The sequence below is a fragment of the Balaenoptera ricei genome, chromosome 2 (assembly GCF_028023285.1).
Source record: "Balaenoptera ricei isolate mBalRic1 chromosome 2, mBalRic1.hap2, whole genome shotgun sequence".
NCBI classification, from domain to species: domain Eukaryota; kingdom Metazoa; phylum Chordata; class Mammalia; order Artiodactyla; family Balaenopteridae; genus Balaenoptera; species Balaenoptera ricei.
This window is the reverse complement of record NC_082640.1, coordinates 110,520,652-110,545,842: the sequence shown is the minus strand read 5'-3', so window position 1 is coordinate 110,545,842 and position 25,191 is coordinate 110,520,652. Positions and strand designations below refer to the sequence as shown.

Here is a 25,191-nt window from a genome sequence, read left to right as displayed (position 1 = left end):
AGTGGTATGCTCTGTAAGGCCTTTTCAGGGACTCGAGATTAGTATAATTCAGCTGGGAAAGGTTAGACTTATATCATGGAGAAGTGAACCGAGTGTAAGGGACAGAAATGCAAGATGTGAAGTCCAAGCACACACCTGTATTGATATCTCACCAATTCTGTATCCCGCCTCATCTTCTCCATCAACACAGAGAGGAATCCAGAACTGGTTAGTAGAGTGACACTGATATGTAAAATCCCATCTACTGTTCCAATAATTTAAGACCTCAAAAAATGAGGAGAGAATTCTGAAGGAGTGGGCAGTAGAGTTGGGTCTGTGGGCCTAACACTCCTCTTTTCCTCCTTCCTGCTCAACATCCACATACTCTCCACCTTTGAAACATCAGACTTTCCTTCCCAATGACTTGGCAGTGCCTCTTCAGGGAAAATAAAGGAATTTGTTTTGCAGCTCCAAGAATCCAACTTGGGGAGAATGAGGGCTTGCTTGGTTCACAGATAAGACATCTCTCAGGTTCTTCCTAGCCAGCTCTCAGATGTTCCTAACCCCACCTCTTGCATGGTTTGGATTTGAGTGCAGTAATCTGCACATATACCACACAGAGATTGTGAAGGAAATGAGCATGACGTCAACGACTACTAGGTCTATGGATTTGGGAAAATGAAGAAATGTGTCCCATAGAGCTGATTGCTGTTTCAGAAGCAGTTTAAACTGTGTCCAGAAATTTGTTGCATAGATCTTATTGCACTTCAGTCAGAGAATTAAAGTGTCCTAAAGTTTTGAACTCTGCTCCCACTCTGCCTACAGGGATGACAAAGAGTCACTGCCACCCCGCCCACCCCTACCCACTATGACATGCTGCCCCACCCGGCTAGAGATGTCATGACCAGCTGTATGTGGAGAATTCAGTTATCAAGGAGATACCTTTTCTGAAAGTTCTGACATTCAGTTGGAAATCTCGGTGGGAGAAGAAGAGATTTCTGTTGTTAACAGAGATTCTTTTCTGTTGGGAAGAGAAGGGTGAGCTCAGAGGGCATCATCATGGGCTGGGTTGCCTTGTGTACACACAAGAGAGTAGATAGAAAAGGAAAATGCAGGGAGGACTATGAAAGGAGAAGGTAGAAGAAGGAATTAACAGGGGAATTAAAACAAAAAAGCTTCAAAGAAAAGAGAAAGGAAGAAAAGATGAAATGTGAAAGGAGATTTGGTGTTCTACTTCTCTTAGATTGGGTTCAGTCCTGAACTTTAATTTTGGTACAGTGGAGCAGATACCATCCCTGAGAGCCCAACGTTTGTTTTTTTCCTTTCAGTAGTTATATCCTGTTGTCCATGGTACTGTTTCTGCTCCCGTTTCAGGATCAACCCAGTCATAATATCTAGAGTTTGTTCAAAAGTAGGATAACTATAGACCAACAGAAATCAGCCAGCCAACTTTTTGGTACCCTCTGACTCTTCTATTATTCCTTTTTCCTAAGTCTCCCTGAAGGTCAGGGTTAGAAATAAACTCTCAGTGTGTTTGCCAATAGACACCAGCTTGCGTTCTCCTAGCACTTTACCTGTGACTGGGCCAATGCAGGCAAGAAAGGGGAAAGGTAGCCAAAGTGTGAAAATTGTGAAAACAGAAAGATTTCTGTACTCCAGTGGGATTCATTTATGATATTCATTTAAGAGATATGAGCTGGCTTACTGTAATTTAGCAAAATATTGCAACTGATTCTGAAATACGAGAGGGTCTAGGAGGCATGGGTTTCTTCTTGGCTCTGTCTTGCCTGGTCAAACCTTTTCCCTGCACCTTCCTGGGCCAATGACTATGTTGGACACTAGGGGCTTTGTTTCCCATAACACATGTTTGTATTAACAACTTAGGAGACCTACAATGGAAGAAGCTGGACAGGACCCATTGGATGATGTGTAAGTAATGAGAAAGAGGAGCTAGTATGGAAAGCGTCTACCACAATCCAATAAGGAAGAAAACCTCAATTGTGCAGGACATTACCTCCTTAAGCCTGGAAGCCTTCCTAGGGAGGAAAGACTTTGGTTTTAGTTCTTTGGACTTCATCATACTAGAAGTGGTGTTTTCAGAGATAGCTAATGTCTCCAAAAGCAAATCAGTCTTACTTGGGGAAAAGATCCACCCTCGTCCCTGCCCCCTACCCAGCCCATGTGCCTACCTGACTAAGGTAGAAGGTATTCAGTATAACAAACTCCTTAGGAGACTCTAACAAAAGGAGACTGAAAACATTCCTCTCCCTTGCAGATATTTAAATGCTTTATAGGTGTGGCTTGGATTCCCTATACTCTGTATACATTTTTTTGAAAACAAATAAGTTAGAATATATTCAAATGAAAAAAATATTTCTTTTGCTTCACAAAATATTTGTGTTTTAATAGGTTCCATTTATAATATTTAAAATTAAAATGTGATTTGACTCCAGGAATTTACTTTATGCAAAACACCTTAGAAATCAATTTATCATGGGAAATGATAATGTAGGGCTGGTGAGGCACAGTAACAACAGAAGATGGGGGAGTAAGTGAGATGACAGCTCATATGTTTTCCTTTCCTGAGTTTGGTAATGAAGATGATTCTCCTGCAGGCAGGAGATGATGGAAATACCGAAACTAGAAGTCATAAAACAGAACCTCAACTACCTGAACTCAGGCCTTGAAAAGGACCTGCAGAGACTGGATGAGGCAAATCAGGTTCTTCACAAAAAAATTCAAGAGAAAGAAGAAATCATTCAAAGGCAGGCTTTGCAGTTGGTGGGGGAAGGGCTTCTCCTCATCTGAATGTACCTTGGGATCAAGAGGGGATGGGAAGAAGGTTTACTTCTTTGTCCATGAATCTAGGCATGTTATTTAAATTCTGAAACTAAACAGTGGTGCCCTCAAAAGGTTTTATGTACAGATGTTTGCACTAAATTTCCGCATCAAGTTGACATTTTACTGTCACCGCATTGGGTAGTCCCTTTGGCTCCCTGAGGCATTGGCTGTAGCTTCCCAAGCTGGGGTCCTGGCAGCCTCCTTAGGACTGAGCCACACCTGGGTGACACTATTTTTCAGTCTGGAAAGAGAGATTACCCTGTCAGTAGGACAAGCCAGAGAGAGGGAGGAGCTGAACCACATCATATCTGAGAAGGAGGAAGCCCTGCGGGATCTGGAATTAGAAACAGCAAAGCTGGTAAGGAGGCGTCTAGAAGAGGACTGTCAGATGTACTTTGCTCGCATTCCGCTGCTCTCTCTTTCCCAGGGCACCATCATCGCCCATCACTGCTGTGTCTGTGGATATCACAGCTGTTTAACAGAGTACTTTGGGAATGATGCACTCAGCACAGGGGTGAGGCCTGGGCTCTGTTCCCAGATCCCCTGCGTGGGGCCAGAGTGCAATTTTCCCACTTGGTACCCTCATTGCCCAGATGGGATTTCAGTGACCGGTGAGTGGGAGGGTATGAGAGCAGAGTGGGGTTTGTTCCCTTTACCTCTTTCTTTCCCCAGGAAAAAAATAAGGAGATTCTAAGCAGGAACGTGGTAGAGCTGCAGAAGAAGGTAAGGTGGGCCCTGGGTTTTTGGGGGCCCCAGGATAAGTCCACCCTTGAAAGGAGACTCATTTCTTAGGAATCCCAATAGAGTCGTCGTCTTCTTGAACTCTCCAGTCAGAAAGACAGGAGGAGGAGCAACCGCCAAAGTGTATGCTTGCTCCCGACTCCACCTTCCAAATCTCTTAGAACAAACTCTGGTTAATTGATACCACCCTTTGTCCTCTGGGAATTACAGATCTGGGGTGGGAAGGCTAAAGGACTGTGGAGGGAGAGAACTGTCCCTCCCTCCCCCAACTACCCTACCCCAGTTTCTCTTCCCTCTCTCCCCACCTGCCTCACATCCTTTGTGCCGTACTTTTCATGGGCTATGGGGACAGAAAGGTCTGTCCAGCTGGCGTGGAGTCAGGCAGCTTCCAGAGGGAGAAGGAGATACTTTTCTATCGAGCTTCCATCTGGGATCTGAAATAATTAATCACCATTCTGCAGTTCTGAGACCTTCAAGTCTGACTCTATCCCACATTTTCATGTCTGGATGCCTTACTCAGTTTACAATTTGTGGGTTGGTATTTCAGATTTCAAAGAGATTTAAGAATGCTGGCCTTGATAAAGAAGCCCTAAAGCAGATGCTGGCAGAATCGAAGGTGAGTAGAGAAGCAAAGCTACAGATTTTCTGGGAGATGTTGTGTCAGTTCTAAGTTTGGGGAGGAACGGCTTCCAAGGACTCCCCCAGGCTAAGTCTGTCTGTGCGCTCACAGAGGTGAGCCAATGTCCTTTGTTCCCTCTGCTTTACCCTCTGACCTGGGTGACATTCATAACTTTATCAGTCACACTCGTGGCAGAGATGACTGCAATGGCACCAAAGTGGAAGGAATTGCTCCAGAGACACCATCTATTTGTCACTAGAACACACGTTCTGAATGCCCATCGGGACCTGCCCTCAAGAAATTTATGATCTAAATGACACACAAATACAGATAGTCAAGTAAGAAGAGAATACTAACTTCCACAATTACACAGGGATAGGTCAAGTAGTGCACCTGATTTTCCAACCCATGGCTTATAGGGCAAGGAATTTTAAAAAATTTGATCTTTTTCTTCTACCAGAACGTAAACCCAATGAAGGCATGAATTTTTGTCTGTGTTGTTCACTCCTATTTCCCCAGTGCCTAGAATAGTGTCTGGCACATGGTAGTAGCCTGGTAAATATTTGTTGGATGAATGAATGAATTGGATGCCCAAAAGAGGGCAGAAATCCTACTGAAATGCTCTCTGCAGCTTTATGTGGCAAATATGGCAATTTGGCTGAGCCCACCATGCCAGAGCCCTACTGTCCTCTTTTTCTCTGAAAAAGAGGCGGTTTTCTCTTTTGCTTTGTGATTGAGGCGGCATGTTAGTGCACCCTGTGGAGTACAAGGTGGAGGAAGGGGCTGGTACTTTGGTCAGTAAGACTGGAGGAAGGAGGGTGATTAGGTTCACAGACTGGTCAGTCAGACGACCAAGGCTTAAAAACATCAGCTCTGCCACTGTGTGATTTTTTTTTTTAATAAATTTTATTTATTATATTTTTGGCTGCATTTGGTCTTCGTTGCTGCATGCAGGCTTTCTCTAGTTGTGGCGAGCGGAGGCTACTCTTCATTGCAGTGCACAGGCTTCTCACTGCGGTGGCTTCTCTTGTTGTGGAGCACGGGCTCTAGGCACGCAGGCTTCAGTAGTTGTGGCATGTGGGCTCAGTAGTTGTGGCTCGCGGGCTCTAGAGCGCAGGCTCAGTAGTTGTGGCACACAGGCTTAGTTGCTCCGCAGCATGTGGGATCTTCCCGGACCAGGGCTCGAACCTGTGTTCCCTGCATTGGCAGGCGGATTCTTAACCACTGCGCCACCGGGGAAGCCCCCACTGTGTGACTTTTAAACAAGTTATGCACTTAACCTCTCCTTGCCATTGTCTTCTCACCTGTAAAATGGGGCCAATAATAGCCCATTCCACATTGTCATAGTCTGTCCTCACTATATAATAGCCATTATTATCATGCTCGTTGCCAGCCTGGAGGGAGGATGAATATTACCCATTTGCCTTCCACTAAGAATGCTATCAACTTTTTGCTGTCACTCGCTGTCTTCCATAGGTGAGACTACAAAAGTCAACAGAATCCTGTGCAAATCAAGAGAAGGAACTGGTCAAGGTAGAGGCAGTCTCCTCCATTGAGGATGTGTTCAGGATACAGATGGGCGAGAACCCCAAAGGTCTTAGAAACAGAACAGCTTGAGGCACAGGAGGGGAGGGAGCAAGAATTTCTGATTCACCTGCAGGTGAAGGGAAAGAAAGTTTATATTAAAAGTACTGGTCTTACCATTTCTTAAACACCCCTCTACCTCAAATACTACATACTATTGTTGAAGCCCAAACTTAAGTGCCCTGAAACATCTCCTGATGTCTCACCTGAGAGGCATATGAGAACCTAGGCAAACAACATCCTTTGCTCAAAATTAGACCCTGCCCATGAATGATGAGATCACCACTTTGTGATGTGGTTACTTTCCCTAGTAAGAAGTTGCTAGATAACCAGCCAAATATCCAGTGCTCTAGTTGGGAGTAGCCAAGGCTTGGTTGGTTGCGATTTAATCCATGAAATTTGTTAATTCTCTTTTCTTTCTAGATAGAGAGTGACTACCAATCTGTGTATCAGCTCTGTGAGGACCAGGCCCACTACATAAAGGTACACTGCCTCTGAGGAAAGGTCAGAGTAGAGGCAGAATTTTTCCAATGCCATGGATACCTCGGTTTCTCATTAAGGCTAAAGTCTGCCACTGGGGAAAATGCCATTTATCCAGCAGTAGCAACAACAACAAAACAGATGTATGTTAAGGATTTGTCTTGGGCTGGGCACTGGCACATACAGTATTTTTAAGCAATCAACATACAGTATTTTTCTCAATTAGTTTTTCTAGTAACTCTTTGGGGATGATATCATTATGATCAAGAGGACACAGGTTCAAAGGAGTTTGATAATGCGCTCTGAAAACATAGGTAGTAAGTGTGAGAGCTGGGATTTGAATCCAAGCAGGCTCCAAAGAGAGAATTCGTTTTTCTTTTTTTCCATGTGTATCCATCCAGTGACTAATATCTCCTAATTTTTATTAGAACATCTTCCTAGTTGTGTGTGCACATTCATGCATGAACCATTTGGAATATTAGGAGTTAGTCTTGGGAGAAGCTTTTTATCAGTGACATTGAAATGAAATATACAGAAATTCTTGATTATGATCAATATATTTTTCTTTCCATGGGAAGAAATACCAGGAAATTCTGAGGCAGATGGAAAAGGAAAAGGAGGTGCTGCTTCTTGAAAAAGAAGTGTAAGTTTGGGAAAATGGGCTGAAGTTACAGTCTCCGGGTGGTCTTTGAAGGGCAGAGTACTTCTCAGACCAGTTCGTGTCACTATAAATAGCCACCACCAAGTTACCCTTGTCAACTTCTGCTACATGTTCTGTACTGAAAACTCATCGGCATTCAGGCTTCTCTCTCACCTTTCTCGGCAACTGGTCTCTCTTTTTATGTTCTTTTCCTGTGTCCTCAGTTGAGTGTAATTCTTGAAAATTGATTGTGCTGACCCCTTTCCCAGGACATGGTGAACCCACCACACTGACTGGGGGCCCCAGTGATACCCATTTACGGACGATCTGTAACCATAGACTTGTATGGTTTAGGACTGGCCACACTTTCCTTTGTTTGCTTATACTTTTTAATTGTGTTATGTATTATATAATGTAATATACATAGAGTGCACAAATCTTAAGTGGTGTGTTAAATATCACTCAGAACAAGATACAGAACATTTCAAGTATCCCAGAAGTCTCCCCTGTGCCCTCTTCTCAGTCAATATTCCTTGCAAAGGTAACCACAATTCTTTTTTTTTTTTTTTTTTTTTTTGTTTGTTTTTTTATACTGCAGGTTCTTATTAGGCATCAGTTTTATACACATCAGTGTATACATGTCAATCCCAATCGCCCAATTCAGCACACCACCATCCCCACCCCACCGCAGTTTTCCCCCCTTGGTGTCCATATGTCCATTCTCTACATCTGTGTCTCAACTTCTGCCCTGCAAACTGGCTCATCTGTACCATTTTTCTAGGTTCTGCATACATGCATTAATATACGATATTTGTTTTTCTCTTTCTGACTTACTTCACTCTGTATGACAGTCTCTAGATCCATCCACGTCTCAACAAATGACTCAATTTCGTTCCTTTTTATGGCTGAGTAATATTCCATTGTATATATGTACCACATCTTCTTTATCCATTTGTCTGTTGATGGGCATTTAGGTTGCTTCCATGACCTGGCTATTGTAAATAGTGCTGCAATGAACATTCGGGTGCATGTGTCTTTTTGAATTACGGTTTTCTCTGGGTATATGCCCAGTAGTGGGATTGCTGGGTCATATGGTAATTCTATTTTTAGTTTTTTAAGGAACCTCCATATTGTTCTCCATAGTGGCTGTATCAATTTACATTCCCACCAACAGTGCAAGAGGGTTCCCTTTTCACCACACCCTCTCCAGCATTTGTTGTTTGTAGATTTTCTGATGATGCCCATTCTAACAGGAGTGAGGTGATACCTCATTGTAGTTTTGATTTGCATTTCTCTAATAATTAGTGATGTTGAGCATCTTTTCATGTGCTTCGTGGCCGTCTGTATGTCTTCTTTGGAGAAATGTCTATTTAGGTCTTCCGCCCATTTTTGGATTGGGGTGTTTGTTTCTTTGATATTGAGCTGAATGAGCTGTTTATATATTTTGGAGATTAATCCTTTGTCCGTTGATTCATTTGCAAATATTTTCTCCCATTCTGAGGGTTGTCTTTTCGTCTTGTTTATGGTTTCCTTTGCTGTGCAAAAGCTTTGAAGTTTCATTAGGTCCCACTTGTTTATTTTTGTTTTTATTTCCATTACTCTAGGAGGTGGATCAAAAAAGATCTTGCTGTGATTTATGTCAAAGAGTGTTCTTCCTATGTTTTCCTCTAAGAGTTTTATAGTGTCCAGTCTTATATTTAGGTCTCTAATCCATTTTGAGTTTATTTTTGTGTATGGTGTTAGGGAGTATTCTAATTTCATTCTTTTACATGTAGCTGTCCAGTTTTCCCAGCACCACTTATTGAAGAGACTGTCTTTTCTCCATTGTATATCTTTGCCTCCTTTGTCATAGATTAGTTGACCATAGGTGCGTGGGTTAATCTCTGGGCTTTCTATCTTGTTCCATTGATCTATGTTTCTGTTTTTGTGCCAGTACCATATTGTCTTGATTACTGTAGCTTTGTAGTATAGTCTGAAGTCAGGGAGTCTGATTCCTCCAGCTCCATTTTTTTGCCTCAAGACTGCTTTGCCTATTCGGGGTCTTTTGTGTCTCCATACAAATTTTAAGATGATTTGTTCTAGCTCCGTAAAAAATGCCATTGGTAATTTGATAGGGATTGCATTGAATCTGTAGATTGCTTTGGGTAGTATACTCATTTTCACAATGTTGATTCTTCCAATCCAAGAACATGGTATATCTCTCCATCTGTTGGTATCATCTTTAATTTCTTTCATCAGTGTCTTATAGTTTTCTGCATACAGGTCTTTTGTCTCCCTAGGTAGGTTTATTCCTAGGTATTTTATTCTTTTTGTTGCAATGGTAAATGGGAGTGTTTCCATAATTTCTCTTTCAGATTTTTCATCATTAGTGTATAGGAATGCAAGAGATTTCTGTGCATTAATTTTGTATCCTGCAACTTTACCATATTCATTAATTAGCTCTAGCAGTTTTCTGGTGGCAGTTTTAGGATTCTCTATGTATAGTATCATGTCATCCGCAAACAGTGACAGTTTTATTTCTTCTTTTCCAATTTGTATTCCTTTTATTTCTTTTTCTTCTCTGATTGCCGTGGCTAGGACTTCCAAAACTATGTTGAATAATAGTGGTGAGAGTGGACATCCTTGTCTCGTTCCTGATCTTAGAGGAAATGCTTTCAGTTTTTCACCATTGAGAATGATGTTTGCTGTGGGTTTGTCATATATGGCCTTTATTATGTTGAGGTAGGTTCCCTCTATGCCCACTTTCTGGAGAGTTTTTATCAGAAATGGGTGTTGAATTTTGTCAAAAGCTTTTTCTGCATCTATTGAGATGATCATATGGTTTTTATTCTTCAATTTGTTAATATGGTGTATCACATTGATTGATTTGCGTATATTGAAGAATCCTTGCATCCCTGGGATAAATCCCACTTGATCATGGTGTATGATCCTTTTAATGTGTTGTTGGATTCTGTTTGCTAGTATTTTGTTGAGGATTTTTGCATCTATATTCATCAGTGATATTGGTCTGTAATTTTCTTTTTTTGTAGTGTCTTTGTCTGGTTTTGGTATCAGGGTGATGGTGGCCTCATAGAATGAGTTTGGGAGTGTTCCTTCCTCTGCAATTTTTTGGAAGAGTTTGAGAAGGATGGGTGTTAGCTCTTCTCTAAATGTTTGATAGAATTCACCTGTGAAGCCATCTGGTCCTGGACTTTTGTTTGTTGGAAGATTTTTAATCACAGTTTCAATTTCATTACTTGTGATTGGTCTGTTCATATTTTCTATTTCTTCCTGGTTCAGTCTTGGAAGGTTATACCTTTCTAAGAATTTGTCCATTTCTTCCAGGTTGTCCATTTTATTGGCATAAAGTTGCTTGTAGTAGTCTCTTAGGATGCTTTGTATTTCTGCAGTGTCTGTTGTAACTTCTCCTTTTTCATTTCTGATTTTATTGATTTGAGTCCTCTCCCTCTTTTTCTTGATGAGTCTGGCTAATGGTTTATCAATTTTGTTTATCTTCTCAAAGAACCAACTTTTAGTTTTATTGATCTTTGCTATTGTTTTCTTTGTTTCTATTTCATTTATTTCTGCTCTGATCTTTATGATTTCTTTCCTTCTGCTAACTTTGGGTTTTGTTTGTTCTTCTTTCTCTAGTTTCTTTAAGTGTAAGGTTAGATTGTTTACTTGAGCTTTTTCTTGTTTCTTTAGGTAGGCTTGTATAGCTATAAACTTCCCTCTTAGAACTGCTTTTGCTGCATCCCATAGGTTTTGGGTCGTCGTGTTTTCATTGTCATTTGTCTCTAGGTATTTTTTGATTTCCTCTTTGATTTCTTCAGTGATCTCTTGGTTATTTAGTAACGTATTGTTTAGCCTCCATGTGTTTGTCCTTTTTACGTTTTTTTCCCTGTAATTCATTTCTAATCTCATAGCGTTGTGGTCAGAAAAGATGCTTGATATGATTTCAATTTTCTTAAATTTACTGAGGCTTGATTTGTGACCCAAGATGTGATCTATCTTGGAGAATGTTCCGTGCGCACTTGAGAAGAACGTGTAATCTGCTGTTTTTGGATGGAATGTCCGATATATATCAATTAAATCTATCTGGTCTATTGTGTCATTTAAAGCTTCTGTTTCCTTATTTATTTTCATTTTGGATGATCTGTCCATTGGTGTAAGTGAGGTGTTAAAGTCCCCCACTATTATTGTGTTACTGTCGATTTCCTCTTTTATAGCTGTTAGCAGTTGCCTTATGTATTGAGGTGCTCCTATGTTGGGTGCATATATATTTATAATTGTTATATCTTCTTCTTGGATTGATCCCTGGATCATTATGTAGTGTCCTTCCTTGTCTCTTGTAACATTCTTTAATTTAAAGTCTATTTTATCTGATATGAGTATAGCTACTCCAGCTTTCTTTTGATTTCCATTTGCATGGAATATCTTTTTCCATCCCATCACTTTCAGTCTGTATGTGTCCCTAGGTCTAAAGTGGGTCTCTTGTAGACAGCATATATATGGGTCTTGTTTTTGTATCCATTCAGCCAGTCTATGTCTTTTGGTTGGGGCATTTAATCCATTCACGTTTAAGGTAATTATCGATATGTATGTTCCTATGACCATTTTCTTAATTGTTTTGTGTTTGTTTTTGTAGGTCCTTTTCTTCTCTTGTGTTTCGCACTTAGAGAAGTTCCTTTAGCATTTGTTGTAGAGCTGGTTTGGTGGTGCTGAATTCTCTTAGCTTTTGCTTGTCTGTAAAGCTTTTGATTTCTCCATCAAATCTAAATGAGATCCTTGCCGGGTAGAGTAATCTTGGTTGTAGGTTCTTCCCTTTCATCACTTTAAGTATATCATGCCACTCCCTTCTGGCTTGCAGAGTTTCTGCTGAGAAATCAGCTGTTAACCTTATGGGAGTTCCCTTGTATGTTATTTGTCGTTTTTCCCTTGCTGCTTTCAATAATTTTTCTTTGTCTTTAATTTTTGCCACTTTGATTACTATGTGTCTCGGCGTGTTTCTCCTTGGGTTTATCCTGTATGGGACTCTCTGCGCTTCCTGGACTTGGGTGGCTATTTCCTTTCCCATGTTAGGGAAGTTTTCGACTATAATCTCTTCAAATATTTTCTCTGGTCCTTTCTCTCTCTCTTCTCCTTCTGGGACCCCTATAATGCGAATGTTGTTGCGTTTAATGTTATCCCAGAGATCTCTTAGGCTGTCTTCATTTCTTTTCATTCTTTTTTCTTTAGTCTGTTCCGCAGCAGTGAATTCCATCATTCTGTCTTCCAGGTCACTTATCCGTTCTTCTGCCTCAGTTATTCTGCTATTGATTCCTTCTAGTGTAGTTTTCATTTCAGTTATTGTATTGGTCATCTCTGTTTGTTTGTTCTTTAATTCTTCTAGGTCTTTGTTAATCATTTCTTGCATCTTCTCAATCTTTGCCTCCATTCTTATTCCAAGGTCCTGGATCATCTTCACTATCATTATTCTGAATTCTTTTTCTGGAAGGTTGCCTATCTCCACTTCATTTAGTTGTTTTTCTGGGGTTTTTTCTTGTTCCTTCATCTGGTACATAGCCCTCTGCCTTTTCATCTTCTCTATCTTTCTGTAACTGTGGTTTTTGGTCCACAGGCTGCAGGATTATAGTTTTTCTTGCTTCTGTTGTCTGCCCTCTGGTGGTTGAGGCTATCTAAGAGGCTTGATGGGAGGCTCTGGTGGTGGGTAGAGCTGACTGTTGCTGTGGCGGTCAGAGCTCAGTAAAACCTTAATCCACTTGACTGTTGATGGGTGGGGCTGGGTTCCCTCCCTGTTGCTGTGGCGGTCAGAGCTCAGTAAAACCTTAATCCACTTGACTGTTGATGGGTGGGGCTGGGTTCCCTCCCTGTTGGCTGTTTTGCCTGAGGCAACCCAACACTGGAGCCTACCCGTGCTCTTTGGTGGGGTTAATGGCAGACTCTGGGAGGGCTCACGCCAAGGAGAACTTCCCAGAACCTCTGCTGCCAGTGTCCTTATCCCCACGGTGAAACAGAGCCACCACTCGCCTCTGCAGGAGACCCCCCAACACCAGCAGGTAGGTCTGGTTCAGTCTCCCCCAGGCTCACTGCTCCTTCCCCTGGGTCCTGATGCACACATTACTTTGTGTGTGCCCTCCAAGAGTGGGGTCTCTGTTTCCCCCAGTCCCGTCAAAGTCCTGCAATCCAATTCCCACTAGGCTTCAAAGTCTGATTCTCTAGGAATTCCTCCTCCCGTTGCCTGACCCCCAGGTTGGGAAGCCTGACGTGGGGCTCAGAACCTTTACTCCAGTGGGTGGACTTCTGTGGTATAAGTGTTCGCCAGTCTGTGAGTCACCCACCCAGCAGTTACGGGGTTTGATTTTACTCTGCTTGCGCCCCTCCTACCGTCTCACTGTGGCTTCTCCTCTGTCCTTGGACGTGGGGTATCCTCCTTGGTGAAGTCCAGGGTCTTCCTGTCAATGATGGTCCAGCAGTCAGTTGTGATTCTGGTGCTCTCGCAAGAGGGAGTGACAGCACGTCCTTCTACTCCGCCATCTTGGGGTAACCACAATTCTGATGTCTATCATTTTTATGGGTTTTATATGATCTTGAAAATTATGTAAATTCAATATGTTCTCATCTCTGGCTTTCACTGAGATTCATCCACATTGCTACATGCCCCTGTGGTTTGTCCTTTTCATAGCTGTATAGTATTGCATTGTAGGAATATGGCCCAATTTATCTATTTTGCCATTTATTAACACTTTGGTTATTTCCAGTCTGGGGCTATTCAACTAAAGCTGCTATAAACATTCTTGTGCATGTCTTTTGGTGGACACATGCACTCATTTCTTTCGGTTTTATACCAAGGAGTGGAATTGCTGGGTCATAGAGTATACATATCTTCAGCTTTACTAGACAAAACCAAACAGTTTTCCAAAGTGGGTGTACCAACATCTCCTCCCACAAGAATCTATACTAGTTCTAGTTATTCTACTTCCTCATGTACACTTGGTATTTACAGTCTTTTTAATTTTAGCCACTCTGGCAAGAGTGTAGTGATATCTAATTTTGATTTTAATGATGCATTTCATTACTGATTATTAATGATGTTGTATATCTTTTCAAATGCTTACTGGAAGTTTGTATATCCTCTTTTATAATATATCTTTTGCCTATATTTGAGAGATTGTCAGTCTTTTTCTTATTGCTTTGTAGGAGTTCCTTATTTTTTTTCATACGGTCCTCTGTCAGATATAGCTATTGCAGTCATTTCTATGGCATTTCTGTTTTACTCTCCTAATAGAATTTTTTGACAAACACTTTCTTAATTTTAAGGAAATCTAATCCATCAATTTTTTTCTTTTTTTGTGTAGTGCTTTATTTAGGTCTTAAAACTATTCTCTTATGCTTTCCCCTAGAATTTTTTTGTTTGTTTTACCTTTGACTCTTAGGTTTACATTCATCTGGAATTTGTTTTTTCCTATGATGTGAGGTAGAGATCAAGATTCATTCTTTTGTGTGTGTGCATAGCCAGTTGGCCCAGCACTATTTATTTAAAAGAGCATGCATTTTCAGTGGTGCCTTGTTTTATTTCAGGTGACGTATATGTGTGAGTCTCTTTCTGGATACTTTATTCTGTACCGTTAGTCTAAGCCTCTATTCTTGTGCCAATACTACAATGTTTTAATTCCTATAGCTTTATAATTAGTCTTGATTTACCATAGCTTAAGTCCTGCAATGGTTTGTTGTTCTTCAAGACTATCTTGGCTATTTTTTCTTTAATATTTATTTTATTTATTTTTCTTTTTTTCTTTTTTTTTAACATCTTTATGAGAATATAATTGCTTTGCAATGGTGTGTTAGTTTCTGCTTTATAACAAAGTGAATCAGCTATACATACACCTATATCCCCATATCTCCTCCCTCTTGCATCTCCTCCCACCCTCCCTATCCCACCCCTCTAGGTGGTCACAAAGCACAGAGCTGATCTCCCTGTGCTATGCGGCTGCTTCCCACTAGCTATCTATTTTACATTTGGTAGTATATATTAGTCCATGCCACTCTCTCACTTAATCCCAGCTTACCCTTCCCCCTCCCCATGTCCTCAAGTCCATTCTCTACATCTGTGTCTTTATTCCTGTCCTGCCCCTAGGTTCTTCAGAACCCTTTTTTTTTTTTAGATTTCATATATATGTGTTAGCGTATGGTATTTGTTTTTCTCTTTCTGACTTACTTCATTCTGTATGACAGACTCTAGGTCCACCCACCTCACTACAAATAACTCAAATTCGTTTCTTTTTATGGCTGAGTAGTATTCCATTGTATATATGTGCCACATCTTCTTTATCCATTCATCTGTCGATGGACACTTAGGTTGCTTCCATGTCCTGGCTATTGTAAATAGAGCTGCAATGAACATTGTGGTACGTGACTCTTTTTGAATTATGGTTTTCTCAGGGTATATGCCCAGTAGTGGGATTGCTGGGTCGTATGGTAGTTCTCTTTTTAGTTTTTTAAGGAACCTCCATACTGTTCTCCATAGTGGCTGTATCAATTTACTTTCCCACCAACAGTGAAAGAGGGTTCCCTTTTCTCCACACCCTCTCCAGCATTTATTTTTTGTAGATTTTTTGATGATGGCCATTCTGACTGGTGTGAGGTGATACCTCATTGTAGTTTTGATTTACGTTTCTCTAATGATTAGTGATGTTGAGCATCCTTTCATGTGTTTGTTGGCAATCTGTATATCTTCTTTGGAGAAATGTCTACTTAGGTCTTCTGCCCATTTTTGGATTGGGTTGTTTGTTTTTTTTGATATTGAGCTGCATGAGTTGCTTGTACGTTTTCGAGATTAATCCTTTGTCATTTGCTTCATTTGCAAATATTTTCTCCCATTCTGAGGGTTGTCTTTTCATCCTGTTTATGGTTTCCTTTGTTGTGCAAAAGCTTTTAAGTTTCATTAGGTCCCATTTGTTTATTTTTGTTTTTATTTCCATTTCTCTAGGAGGTGGGTCAAAAAGGATCTTGCTGTGATTTATGTCATAGACTGTTCTGCCTATGTTTTCCTCTAAGAGTTTTATACTGTCTGGCCTTACATTTAGGTCTTTAGTCCATTTTGAGTTTATTTTTGTGTATGGTGTTAGGGAGTATTCTAATTTCATTCTTTTACATGTAACTGTCCAGTTTTCCCAGCACCACTTATTGAGGAAACTGTCTTTTCTCCATTGTATATTCTTGCCTCCTTTATCAAAAATAAGGTGACCATATGTGTGTGGGTTTATCTCTGGGCTATCTATCCTGTTCCATTGATCTATATTTCTGTTTTTGTGCCAGGACCATACTGTCTTGATTAATGTAGCTTTATAGTGTAGTCTGAAGTCAGGGAGCCTGATTCCTGCTGCTCCGTTTTTCTTTCTCAAGATTGATTTGGCTATTCAGGGTCTTTTGTGTTTCCATACAAATTGTGAAATTTTTTGTTCTAGTTCTGTGAAAAATGCCATTGGTGGTTTCATAGGGATTGCATTGAATCTGTAGATTGCTTTGGGTAGTAGAGTCATTGTCACAATGTTGTATAGTAATGTAATGTATAGTATCATGTCATCTGCAAACAGTGACAGCTTTACTTCTTCTTTTCTGATTTGTATTCCTTTTATTTATTTTTCTTCTCTGATTGCTGTGGCTAAAACTTCCAAAACTATGTTGAATAACACTGGTGAGAGTGGGCAACCTTGTCTTGTTCCTGATCTTAGTGGAAATGGTTTCAGTTTTTCACCATTGAGAACGATGTTGGCTGTGGGTTTGTCATATATGGCCTTTATTATGTTGAAGTAAGTTCCCTCTATGCCTACGTTCTGGAGGGTGTTTATCATAAACGAGTGTTGAATTTTGTTGAAAGCTTTTTCTGCATCTATTGAAATGATCATATGGTTTTTATCCTTCAATTCTTTAATATGGTGTATCACATTGATTGATTTGCGTATACTGAAGAATCCTTGCATTCTTGGGATAAACCCCACTTGATCAGGGTGTATGATCCATTTAATGTGCAGTTGGATTCTGTTTGCTAGTATTTTGTTGAGGATTTTTGCCTCTATCTTCATCAGTGATATCGGTCTCTAGTTTTCTTTCTTTGTGACATCTTTGTCTGGTTTTGGTATCACGGTGATGGTGGCCTCGTAGAATGAGTTTGGGAGTGTTCCTCCCTCTGTTATATTTTGGAAGAATTTGAGAAGGATAGTTGTTAGCTCTTCTCTAAATGTTTGATAGAATTCACCTGTGAAGTCATCCGTCCTGGGCTTTTGTCTGTTGGAAGATTTTTAATCACAGCCTCAATTTCAGTGCTTGTGATTGGTCTGTTTATATTTTCTATTTCTTCCTGGTTCAGTCTCGGAAGGTTGTGCTTTTCTAAGAATGTGTCCATTTCTTCCAAGTTGTCCATTTTATTGGCATAGAGTTGCTTGTTGTAACCTCTCATGATCTTTTGTATCTCTGCAGTGTCAGTTGTTACTTCTTCTTTTTCATTTCTAATTCTATTGATTTGAGTCTTTTCCCTTCTTTCCTTGCTGAGTCTGGCTAATGGTTTATCAATTTTGTTTACTTTCTCAAAGAACCAGCTTTTAGTTTTATTGATCTTTGCTATTGTTTCCTTCATTTCTTTTTCATTTATTTCTGATCTGATCTTTATGATTTCTGTCTGATAACTTTGGGTTTTTTGTTCTCCTTTCTCTAATTGCTTTAGGTGTAAGGTTAGGTTGTTTATTTGAGATGTTTCTTGTTTCTTGAGATAGATTGTATTGCTATAAACTTCCCTCTTAGAACTGCGTTTGCTGCATCCCATAGGTTTTGGGTTGTCGTGTTTTCATTGTCATTTGTTTCTAGGTATTTTTTGATTTCCTCTTTGATTTCTTCAGTGATCTCTTGGTTATTAAGTAGTGTATTGTTTAGCTTCCATGTGTTTGTAGTTTTTACAGATTTTTTCCTGTAATTGATATCTAGTCTCATAGTGTTGTGGTCAGAAAAGATACTTGATACAATTTCAATTTTCTTGAATTTACCAAGGCTTGATTTGTGACCCAACATATGATCTATCTTGGAGAATGTTCCATGAGCACTTGAGAAGAAAGTTTATTCTGTTGTTTTTGGATGGAATGTCCTATAAATATCAATTAAGTCCATCTTGTTTAATATGTCATTTAAAGCTTGTGTTTCCTTATTTATTTTCATTTTGGATGATCTGTCTATTGGTGAAAGTGGGGTGTTAACGTCCCCTACTATGATTGTGTTACTGGCGATTTCCCATTTTATGGCTGTTAGCATTTGCCTTATGTATTGAGGTGCTCCTATGTTGGGTGCATAAATATTTACAATTGTTATATCTTCTTCTTGGATTGATCCCTTGGTCATTATGTAGTGTCCTTCTTTCTCTCTTGAAATAGTCTTTATTTTAAAGTCTATTTCATCTGATAGGAGAATTGCTACCCCAGCTTTCTTTGGATTTCCATTTGCATGGAATATCTTTTTCCATCCCCTCACTTTCAGTCTGTATGTGTCCCTAGGTCTGAAGTGGGTCTCTTGTAGACAGCATATACACGGGTCTTGTTTTTGTATCCATTCATCCAGTCTATGTCTTTTGGTTGGAGCATTTAATCCATTTACATTTAAGGTACTTATCGATATGTATGTTCCTATTACCATTTTCTTAATTGTTTTTGATTTGTTATTGTAGGTCTTTTCCTTCTCTTGTGTTTCCTGCCTAGAGAAGTTCCTTTAGCATTTGTTGTAAAGCTGGTTTGGTGGCGCTGAATTCTCTTAGCTTTTGCTTGTCTGTAAAGGTTTTAATTTCTCCGTTAAATCTGAATGAGTTCCTTGCTGGGTAGAGTAATCTTGGTTGTAGGTTCTTCCCCTTCATCACTTTAAATATGTCCTGCCACTCCCTTCTGGCTTGCAGAGTTTCTGCTGAAAGATCAGCTGTTAACCTTATGGGGATTCCCTTGTATGCTATTTGTTTCTTTTCCCTTGCTGCTTTTAATATTTTTTCTTTGTATTTAATTTTTGATAGTTTGATTAATATGTGTCTTGTTGTGTTTCTCCTTGGATTTACCCTGTATGGAACTCTCTGCCCTTCCTGGACTTGATTAATTATTTCCCTTCCCATATTAGGGAAGTTTTCAACTATAATCTCTTCAAATATTTTCTCAGTCCCTTTCTTTTTCTCTTCTTCTTCTGGGACCCTGATAATTCGAATGTTGGTGCATTTAATGTTGTCCTAGAGTTCTCTGAGACTGTCATCAATTCTTTTCATTCTTTTTTCTTTATTCTGCTCTGCAGTAGTTATTTCCACTATTTTATCTTCCAGGTCACTTATCTGTTCTTCTGCCTCAGTTATTCTGCTATTGATTCCTTCTAGAGAATTTTTAATTTCATTTATTGTGTTGTTCATCATTGTTTGTTTGCTCTTTAGTTCTTCTAGGTCCTTGTTAAATGTGTCTTGTATTTTCTCCATTCTATTTCCAAGATTTTGGATCATCTTTACTATCATTACTCTGAATTCTTTTTCAGGTAGACTGCCTATTTCCTCTTCCTTTGTTTGGTCTGGTGGGTTTTTACCTTGCTCCTTTATCTGCTGTGTTTTTCTCTGTCTTCTCTTTTTGCTTAACTTACTTTGTTTGGGGGTCTTTTTCACAGGCTGCAGGTTCGTATTTCCCATTGTTTTTGCTGTCTTCCCCCAGAGGCTAAGGTTTGTTCAGTGGGTTGTGTAGGCTTCCTGGAGGGGACTGGTGCCTGTTTTCTGGAGGATGAGGCTGGATCTTGTCTTTCTGGTGGGCAGGACCGCATCCAGTGGTGTGTTTTGGGGTGCCTGTGACCTTATTATGATTTTAGGCAGCCTCTGCTGCCTAAAATCTTTGCTAATGGATGGGGTTGTGTTCCTGTCTTGCTAGTTGTTTGGCATGGGGTTTCCAGCACTGTAGCTTGCTGGTGGTTGAGTGGAGCTGTGTCTTTGCATTGAGATGGAGGTCTCTGGGAGAGCTCTCGACGTTTAATATTACGTGGAGCTGGGAGGTCTCTGGTGGACCAATGTCCTGAATTCAGCTATCCCACCTCAGAGGCATAGGCCTGACATCCGGCCAGAGCACCAAGACCCTGTCAGCCACACGACTCAGAAGAAAAGGGAGAAAAAAAGAAAGAAAGAAAGAAAAGAAAAGAAAGTAAAATAAAATAAAATAAAGTTATTAAAATAAATAATAATTATTAAAAATTAAAAAATTGTTTAAGTAATAAAAAAAGAAAAAAAAAAAAGAAAGGGAGAGCAACCAAACCAAAATACAAATCCACCAATGATGACAAGCCCTAAAAACTTTACTAAAAAAAAAACAAAAAACAAAAAAAACGGACAGACAGAACCCTTATGTTGGCTATTTTTGGTCCTTTGTTTTGTTTTTTAAATGTTCATTTTATTTATTTATTTATTTATTTATTTATTTATTTTGGCTGTGTTGGGTCTTTGTTGCTGCACGCGGGCTTTCTCTAGTTTTGGCAAGCAGGGGCTACTCTTTATTGCAGCGTGCGGGCTTCTCATTGCGGTGGCGTCTCTTGTTGTGGAGCACAAGCTCTAGGGCACGTGGGCTTCAGTAGTTGTAGCATGTGGGCTCAGCAGTTGTGGCTTGCAAGCTCTAGAGCACAGGGTCAGTAGTTGTGGCGCACAGGCTTAGTTGCTCCATGGTATGCGGGATCTTCCTGGACAAGGGATCCAACCTGTGTCCCCTGCATTGGCAGGCAGATTCTTAACCACTGCGTCACTAAGGAAGTCCCTACTTTTTGGCCCTTTGAATTTCCATATAAATTTTAAAACTAGTTTTTCAATTTCTACCAAAAAAAAAACTTGCTGAGATCTTGATTGCAATTACATGGAATCTACAGATTAATTTGGAGGCTAATTAATATCTAAACAACATTGAGTTTTCTAAGCCATGAACATTATTATCCCTCCATGTATTTAGATCTTCGTTAATTTGTCATAAACATGTTTTATAGTTTTCTGTACTGTGCTTGTGCATCTTTTATCATCTTTCATCAGATTTATTCTTAGGTATTTGATAGTTTTGATTTTATTGTAAATAAGATATTTGTTAATTTGATTTTCTAATGGATTACTGATAGTATATAGAAATACAATTGGTTTATAGATTCAGTTGACACTTGAACAACTTGGGGGCTAGGGACACAAATCCTCTGCACAGTTGAAAATTCATGTACTACTATCCCTCAAAAAGAAAGGAATTGATGAATGACTCACCCAAGGGCAGGAAGCTGAAACAGTTTGAATAGATAGACTCAGGACTCCAACACTTCCTTGGATTTTTCCCCTTATGGTCTTAAACTCCAAGCCCTGTCTCCTCAGCCAATTGATGCTGCCACTTGCTCCTTGGACTCTATTCCCTGTACCACAAATTGGCAAGTGCCCTTGGGGAAACCCTTGAACGCATGAGGAGCTTACCTCAGTAAGCTTCACTTTGCTCAGGGTTTGTATCCCCTCGTCCTCTGACTGCATTCCTCAATGCACTCAAATGGCTTTTTTATGTATTTTGTCCAGTTTTTATAGTTGCTTGTAGAGTTGGACTAGCCTGATACAAGCTATTCCATCATGGCCAGAACGTGGAGTCTGTGTCTCTTCTCCCCTTTCTTCTCTATTTGATGATTACAAAAAGATTCCCATGTAAAGCCTAGTAAGTTTTTACTGGATCTGACCCTCCAGCAGGAAACAGCTCTAAACTCTAAACAACAAAACAAGAGAAATGAACGGACAATTGGTAGGCACTGGAGAGTGAATAAAACCGAGCAGATTCTGGAGGGTGGTTGACACTTGGAAGAAGGGAAAGGCAGGAGGTGATTTCCCCATTTTATCACTTTTAGCCTGAGGGCAAGCTAAACTTGGTGTGTGAGGGTCAACTAAAATACCTTGAGAAAACTTAGTCTTTCTGGGCTAGAAAATAGAGGACAGAGTTTGGGGTAGTCAAACTGCTGGATAAAAAACAGAGAGCCAGAGATGGAGAGTCTCAGATTTTGTCTAAACTTGGCCCAAATCGCAGGCTGACCTCCAAAACCACGCATGCCCAGGGCATTCTGTGAACAGCCCAGCTGAGGATATCAGACTCAAACTGAGGTTTGAACTGCCACCAGAAGACAGACATTTTGCAGTATGAATCCAACATCAGGGTTGCGTCATGTTACTTTTCATTGATTGTCTTTTCTCTTGAGAATGGACCACAAGTTCTTGTTTCTTTGTACATTGACCAATTATAAATTTTGAATATTGTACATTGTGAATGTTATCAAGAATCTAGGAAATAAATCATAGACATTGCATGACTTAGAAAATCACCTTTCATCAGTCCCACGTACTATGTTACTTAATTCTTGGATCTGATCTTTCTCACCCAGGTTCAAAGCCCAGGACAACTCCTCCCAAATAGTGAAACCGGGGTCAGTTCTGGTGGAGACCATCCAAAGCAACATGGTAAGTCTTCCTTGTCCCAAACTGGAGTTTCCTCTATCCCTTCCTTCCCTGGCTTTGCTCCTCCTGCCCCCTGCCATGGTTGGGGGGGGGGGGGTGCAGGGGGCAGGAAGAGCGAAGAGTTAGGAAATAGAGTTAGGAAATAATGAGGCTCAGTATCTTGCTTCACACCATGGCAGCTAGGACGTGGCAGAGCCAGTGACTTCTGGGTCAAGCTCTCTAGCCACCCTGCTATACTGCCTCTCTGTGAGCACATAAACAGGCACACCTCTGGCTTTTATTGCTTCTCACAGGAGAAGACCATCATTAAGAAACAGAAGAGAATCTTTTGGTACAGCAGGTAAGTGGTAGAATCTTGGGGTTTTTTTGTTTTTTGTTTTCCTGGTCTAGGTCATCTTCACTCCGTAGAAGTAAGTAACTTGGTAAGGGCATATGGAGTGAGGATTAACATAGCCACCAACCAGAAACTATCAGGCAGCCCCAGATTTATCCTAACTCTTCCTTCCTTGTTTTCTGAAAACCAGAGTTATACAGGACTTGGTGGCTGGAGAAAGTGGCTATTTTTGAGAAGTTCAAGATGAAGCTTGCTGGTTGCATTTTTGTTTCAATTTCCATTCTTACAACCCATAGTAGGGCCCCTTTCTGTTTTTCAGATCCTAAATCTGATAGTCTGCTCTCCTCTTTGCCGGAAAGAGAGTTAAGGGTGCATTAATTTTCTTAGTTCTTTTATTGCAGGCTGAAAATTTTTTTAAAAAAAATTACTTGAACTCTCCAGGCCTTTTCTTTTTTAATTTTTGAAACAAGGAGACTAACTCTAAAATACTCCATATGGCACTTTAACGAAAAGCTTCAATTTATGCCATTCCAGTATAGTTAAAGACTGAAAGCCTTAGGTTAGTTTTCCAGGTGGAATTTTCTTGGGTGTATACAAGAAAACGCACACACACACAGGTGTGCACACACACACAATCTATTATTATTTAAGTTGGTTTCTTTTGGTACTTGATGTTTAGAAAAAAATCAACCTTAACCATTTTATGTGGATGTTAATATCAGAGATGGCCCAGACTTATTTCAAGTTCTAGAACTGCTTTCTATAGTGGGCCTGAAGAGGGCCACTGATCATGAGACTCATAAGTGTGACAGTCCTGGACCTTTCCTGACAACCTCCACAAAGGCCTGCGTATATAGTACCTGGAAGGTCTTATTCTTCTGCACCTTCAACTCTTCTATGTGGACATCTATTCTGTTGGAGGGCTTAAATGTCAGGAGGGCTGTATTCAATTCCTTACCACCACATCAATATTTTCCTGTTATCGCCTATCCCCTACCCTCACCCTTTGTGTCTCCATTCCCCACTTCCCCATCGGGTTGGCCTGAAGAAAGCAATTCATCAGTCATTTATAAGTGTGAAGTTCACCTCCTGTGGCTGGATCCTGGGCTATCTTTTTCCCCCGTGCTAACGATGAATGTCTCTTTGCAGGCATTTCAGGTATCTTGTCTTCATGGTCATGATCTTCATTAGGCTGCTGGGTTATGTGCTTTTCTACCTGCAGTACATAAACCCAGACCTCCTTGTGGATGCTCTGCCCATGGTAATGAGCAGAGACACCTTGAAGAGGCTGAGGGACATCTTATTTCCCTTCCTCACTCTAGAGGTAGAAGAACTTCTACCACATTAGTCTGGAGTGACCTGGGGGCTTCACACTGCACCCAAGTGGAGAGGGGGGCATGGCTGTGGCCCCAACTGGGGGATGGGCCAGAAAGGAAGTGGAGCTTTGACTCAGAGCTGCTGCTTTGACATCTGACCTCTTCATTTCATTCTCCTCCCTCGCTTTTTCTCCAGAGTGTCTCTCTTTCAAATAAAATATATGTTTGATCAGAGTTCACTGTGTTGGTCTGTGAATTTGTGAGTCTGTGAGTCCTTTAGGGAAGATAACAACACATTATCTTCCCTAAAGCCCTTTTATTTTGTATTATGCTATGCCTTACAGGAGTGGGATATCCTGAAAAGCTGACCTTTTACATGTCCACGGATGGTTACTCATTCTCAATTGAGAAGAAAATTACCCTAAAATTCAAGTGCTATCATAAATTCAAATCGTAATTCAAATGCCATCCCTCCCATAATGCCTCCTCTGACCCCTCCCAACCCAAGACAGCCCCACCTGCCCTCTTCTGAATGCTGCTGGCACCTTCTCTGGGCTTCCCTTACTGCCCTGCCCACTTGTGCCTTGTAGTGTTGTTACTGTGTGTCTTGACGGCAGGGCTTCTGATCCCTTGATTCTGTATCATCCCTCATGGCCCCAAGAACAGTGTCTTTACAAAGATTCCTTGAAGAATTTGTAATTCCCTTCTGTGGCATCTGGAGGGTAACAACCATGAGCCTAGACCTGTATTATGAGAGCTCTTTCTTTTGCGGGTACAGCCAACTGGGCATTGGCAGTAGAAAGGGAAGGGGGGAAAAAAAAGAAAGGGAAGGGAGGTAGAAGGAAGTGGCACAAAACACGAGGTTGTGTGACCAGCTGGTGGTGTCTACTGGGCACCAGAGCTCAATGGTGGAGGGTCCTTCGTTTGGCAGCTCCTTCCTCCTGTGCATTCCTGAGGTTCTTGCTTTCTGCTGACTTTTCTCCTTAAGACCATTCCTGACAAAGGTTTTAACTGAATTTCACTTGCACAGCGATGTCAGGGTGGAAGAGACATACTGTATGTTTGCTTTGGCTGCCGACATAACACTATTCCACGCTTTCTTTTGGGGGTCTAAGGAGGAGAGGGTGAAATGATCTCAGAAGGCTCCTAAAAAAACGAAAAGCTGATCAACACCACCCTCTT

The 25,191-nt window shown here is 40.6% G+C and overlaps 1 protein-coding gene across 1 annotated transcript; it reads left to right on the top strand.

Moving 5' to 3' along the window:
* Positions 1-1,873: 1,873 nt before the first annotated feature.
* On the top strand, positions 1,874-24,041 carry LOC132360521 (transmembrane and coiled-coil domain-containing protein 5B-like). The gene is given in 13 exon segments (XM_059915599.1): positions 1,874-1,908; positions 2,595-2,744; positions 3,061-3,178; positions 3,493-3,543; positions 4,109-4,177; positions 5,657-5,713; positions 6,188-6,247; positions 6,823-6,959; positions 17,759-17,779; positions 20,121-20,167; positions 22,283-22,362; positions 22,653-22,699; positions 23,843-24,041. Coding segments are annotated over 13 exon segments (1,071 nt in total).
* The last annotated feature ends 1,150 nt before the right edge of the window (positions 24,042-25,191 follow it).